General features: G+C 53.1%; 2 protein-coding genes across 2 annotated transcripts in view; both read left to right on the plus strand.

The window, feature by feature from the left end:
• The window catches only part of GUITHDRAFT_54455 (hypothetical protein), a gene marked incomplete at both ends in the record, with an annotated part of 1,248 nt that extends 87 nt beyond the window's left edge, over positions 1-1,161 (plus strand). The window contains 2 exons of the mRNA XM_005829276.1: positions 1-147; positions 427-1,161. The exon at positions 1-147 is cut by the window's left edge and continues 87 nt beyond it. Of these exons, the coding sequence (XP_005829333.1) occupies positions 1-147; positions 427-1,161 (882 nt within the window). The remainder of the gene's footprint in view (positions 148-426) is intronic.
• Positions 1,162-3,169: 2,008 nt separating this feature from the next.
• On the plus strand, positions 3,170-3,391 carry GUITHDRAFT_153594 (hypothetical protein). The gene has a single exon (XM_005829277.1). The coding sequence runs from the start codon at positions 3,185-3,187 to the stop codon at positions 3,368-3,370; it is 186 nt and encodes a 61-aa protein (XP_005829334.1). The 5' UTR covers positions 3,170-3,184; the 3' UTR covers positions 3,371-3,391.
• Positions 3,392-3,761: the final 370 nt, after the last annotated feature.

Genomic DNA, 3,761 nt, shown 5'->3' on the forward strand with positions numbered 1-3,761 from the left:
GATCTTGCGGGGAATGAGATAGGAGAGCAGGGGGTAGTGGCGCTTGCAGCAAGTCTGCCAAGCCTGAGGAAGCTGAGTCATCTGAATCTGAGCTACTCTTTACTCCGTCCGTCCGGGTTTGCCGTCCTGTCCGAAGCTCTTCTTAAGGTGGACAGCATGAGGGAGATCGATCTAGCGCAGAATCGCATTGGCCAGCACGGCCTTGCTTTCCTCTCCTTATCCTCCTCCTTCGCCTCCTCCTCATCCTCCCTCTCCCTCACGCAGCTGCGCACCCTCTCACTGCGAGCAAACAGCTTTGGCGTCTCTGGCATCGACAACTTGGCATTCTTGATGTCGGAAGGGAACAAATTGGAATCTCTGGACTTCTCCTGCAATCACCTGAAGGTGGACATGAGCTTGCAAAGGTTCTCCTTCTGTATCGCCCAGTGTAGTCAGCTCATCGAATTGGACGTGAGCGGCTGTGAGATGAGAGGAGGAGAGGGCTTCCAGCAGTTTGCTCTATCCCTGTCATCGTTCAAACTCCTCCGGTGCCTTGCCATTGGCTCCAACAACCTCGGGGATGCTGGCGTCATCACCATCTGTCGATCGCTGTCGCGTTCCTCAACTTTGACGTCCCTGTCGACCCCGGCGAACAACGTCGGGGTGAAGGGAGCAGAGGACATCGCATACTCGCTCTCCTCCTGTCCTCAACTTCACCTGCTCGACCTCTCTCACAATCGTGTGGGACTTGAAGGATGTACAGCCATCGCAGACCACCTGCTCTCCTCCTCTCTCTCTCACCTTCTCCTAGCGAACAACATGCTCGGCAAGTCTGGTGCCCTCCCCTTGTTCGGCTCGTCTTCGCACCGGCTGGGCTGCCTCAACTTGAAGGGGAACATGCTGGGACAGGAAGGGGTCACGTCGCTGGCGTCTGCTCTCATCCACTGCCAGCAGCTGACGGAGCTCAACTTGTCGCAGAACACTATCAACGATGAAGGAGCGAGGGCCATCGCCACTGCGATGACAAACTGCACAGCCTTGCAGCTGCTGGACTTGACGGTGAACATGATAGGGATGGAGGGAGCTAAGGCCATGCTGAGCAAGATCGCTGATTGCGTCAGTCTATCTCTTATCGATCTCCGACTCAACTACATAGGAACAGTTGGAACGCGGAGAGTTCGGGCGAAGAAGAACTTCTGTGATATTTTACTGCATTGAACGACAAACCAGAGAAGTTAACAGGAGGAGGAGGACATGAAGACGATGATGATGAAGAAGACAATGTTGATTGTCATGAAGACAGCAAGTCAGACATCAATGATGTCTATGGTCTCCTGCTGCCATATGCTTGACAGATCTCCCAGCTTGGAACAATTTCTCATGACTTTATCTTTGCTATCACTTCAGCCCTTCTGTACAGCTCACGAACTTCTGCGATGCAAGAGGCCCTCGACGACTTTCCTTTGACGTCAGGCAGAGCCATCTCGGCTTTCGCTTCTCTTGTCTCCAACACTCTCACTGTCGCATTGTCTTCTTTCTGATCAGCGAGGAGGAGCAAATCTGTAAAGTTTGCTCCTGCTGACAGCATGAAGGATTTCAATCCCTGCGCTACTCGGAACTCGAGCATGAGCTTCTTGTGACCGCCGTCCGCTACTCTCTCGATTCGGAAGGGAAGGTACGAGGTAAAATTCGCAAAATTTCCCGTCCACAGCAGAAGTGGAGGATGTGCCATTTCTTGCTCCTCTTTCTCTCGTTCTTCCTCTGCCAAGTTCTGCAGACATGTTAGGATATGTTGCAATGATCTCTTAACAGCTCACAGTAATGAGCTCGATGTTTAGAATGAAGACATTCTTTGTTTCTCCAACAAACTTGCTGTGCTTGCTCTTGACCTTGCTCCTTTTCAACTTTGCCGCAACGACTTCAAGGTATGCTCCACGCTTCCCCCTGCTCAACATTTAAGATCTCACAACATGCTCAGTTCTCGCTACGCACAGGCTTCGTTGGTCCGGCAGCTTTTCGAGCCACGTGCTGTCAGCTTGAGGAGCAGCCAGTCCTTTGATGATCGACTCGCCCTCTCCTCGAAACATCTTGTTGATGCTGTCAAGTACCTTTCCCGCGAGCCTCAGCGACAGAGGGAACCATCTCAAGTTGAACCTTCATGTCGTCGAAGACTCCTGCGTTGATCGATTGCAAGACTGTTGGAAATGAGAAAAGTTTGCCACTCATTCTCGTCAACACGTAGATGTGATATCTAGCATTCTGTTTCGAAGACTGTTGTCACAAGAACAATCTCGGAGCAACAAGCTTCACCTTGGACATCGCTTGCATGGCCTTGCAGAATCTAAGGGCAGCCGAACAATCTTGCAGGAAGCTGAGCATGTAGGAGGACACAGTGGAGTTCTGTAAGAGCAGCGATCATACACGAGTCTCTTCTCTTCGACATCTGAATCACCTCAGCCTGTTCCTTTCTCTCTCTCAGTCCCTCTATCAAACCCTCTAGCTCGCTCAGCCCCCCTACCTCCACCCTGTCGAAAGGAACCTGCCGCCTCCTGTCAAGTGTCTCTCCAGGAGCTGCCTGTACTACCTCAAGACGTCTCTCCCAGTCTTCGCAGGTTGCTACGATGTTGGACAACTCGAGCAAGTGCTTGGAAATCTCTCGCAGCTTCTCCGATATCGCTGCTCCCATCTTACCTCGTGTCAATCGAACATGACGTCTCTACCTGGGTCCATCGCGTTGAGAGAGAAGAAGCTATGGATCTCTTGGATCTCCTCGCTCTTCGCCTTTATGTCTATCAACTCCTCCTTGTAGTTCTTCAGCTTCGTCTTCATCAGCTGGACTCCTCCTGCGGTCACTTTAGCCTCCGCATCTCCTCTCGCCTCCCGTCACCTTCGTCCAGCGACAGCTTACTGATGGCAATCTCAAAGGGAATCAGCCTGGCACACGTGTCAAGCTACTTCCCAGCTCACGCCCACCCACATGTTCATCATCTCGCTGTCCGAGTCCAGCTGAACGGATTGAGCGCTCACTGCCTCCCTGGCTCGTGTCGCCATGTCCACTATGACCTCTCGCAGCGACCGCACCTGCTGCTGCCGTTGCAACAGCTGCTGGAAGCTCAAGTCATCCGAGGACGCGTCTGCAAAGCAGTTGAGGGTGAAGTCAATCTCCGAGAGAGCGTCGTCGATGAGGACGGTGGAGGAGGCTCGCATGAGCTTGAGCAGGTTCGGCGTCCTCTCCTTGAGCGTCAGCTCTCTCACTTGCGTCTCCATTGTGTCTGTCAGCCAGTCCAGCTTGAGCGTCAGGGCCGTCGACAACTTCGAGCTGCTGCTTGTGTTGAGGAGGAAGTCAACGTCCACAGACTGCAAGTCGCGGTTGTCCGCCTCCAACAAGTAGAACTCTTGACCGAAGCAGAAGGTCGAGATGATGTGTTGAGCTTGAGGCAAGATGAGCACCTCTTGCCAGTCCCCTGAGCTTGCATTCAGCACAAACACATCTCTCAGAGCATTCTCCTGCACGTCCATCCCCCCGCACACGAAGATGTAGTTGTCATGACGGCAGAGTATGAAGGCAGTGCGCTGGCAAGGAGCCTTTCCCCTCGTCTGCAGCTTCTGAAACTTCACGTCCACCTTGTTGGTGCGCAGAGACATATCTGAGTCCGACTTGTGCAGCGGCTTCAGCCCAGCAAGACAGACGTCAAGGTCGTCGCAGCCTCCGAAGATCACAAACTTGTCTTGCTGCAACGTGACACTCTGCCGCATCGTCCACGTGTTGGCGTACGGCACGA

Source organism: Guillardia theta (assembly GCF_000315625.1).
Source record: "Guillardia theta CCMP2712 unplaced genomic scaffold GUITHscaffold_53, whole genome shotgun sequence".
In the NCBI taxonomy this organism is placed as follows: domain Eukaryota; class Cryptophyceae; order Pyrenomonadales; family Geminigeraceae; genus Guillardia; species Guillardia theta.

Coding starts and splice junctions, on each gene's coding strand:
- GUITHDRAFT_153594 (XM_005829277.1), top strand. CDS start 3,185: ATGAGCTTGAGCAGGTTCGGCGTCCTCTCCTTGAGCGTCAGCTCTCTC.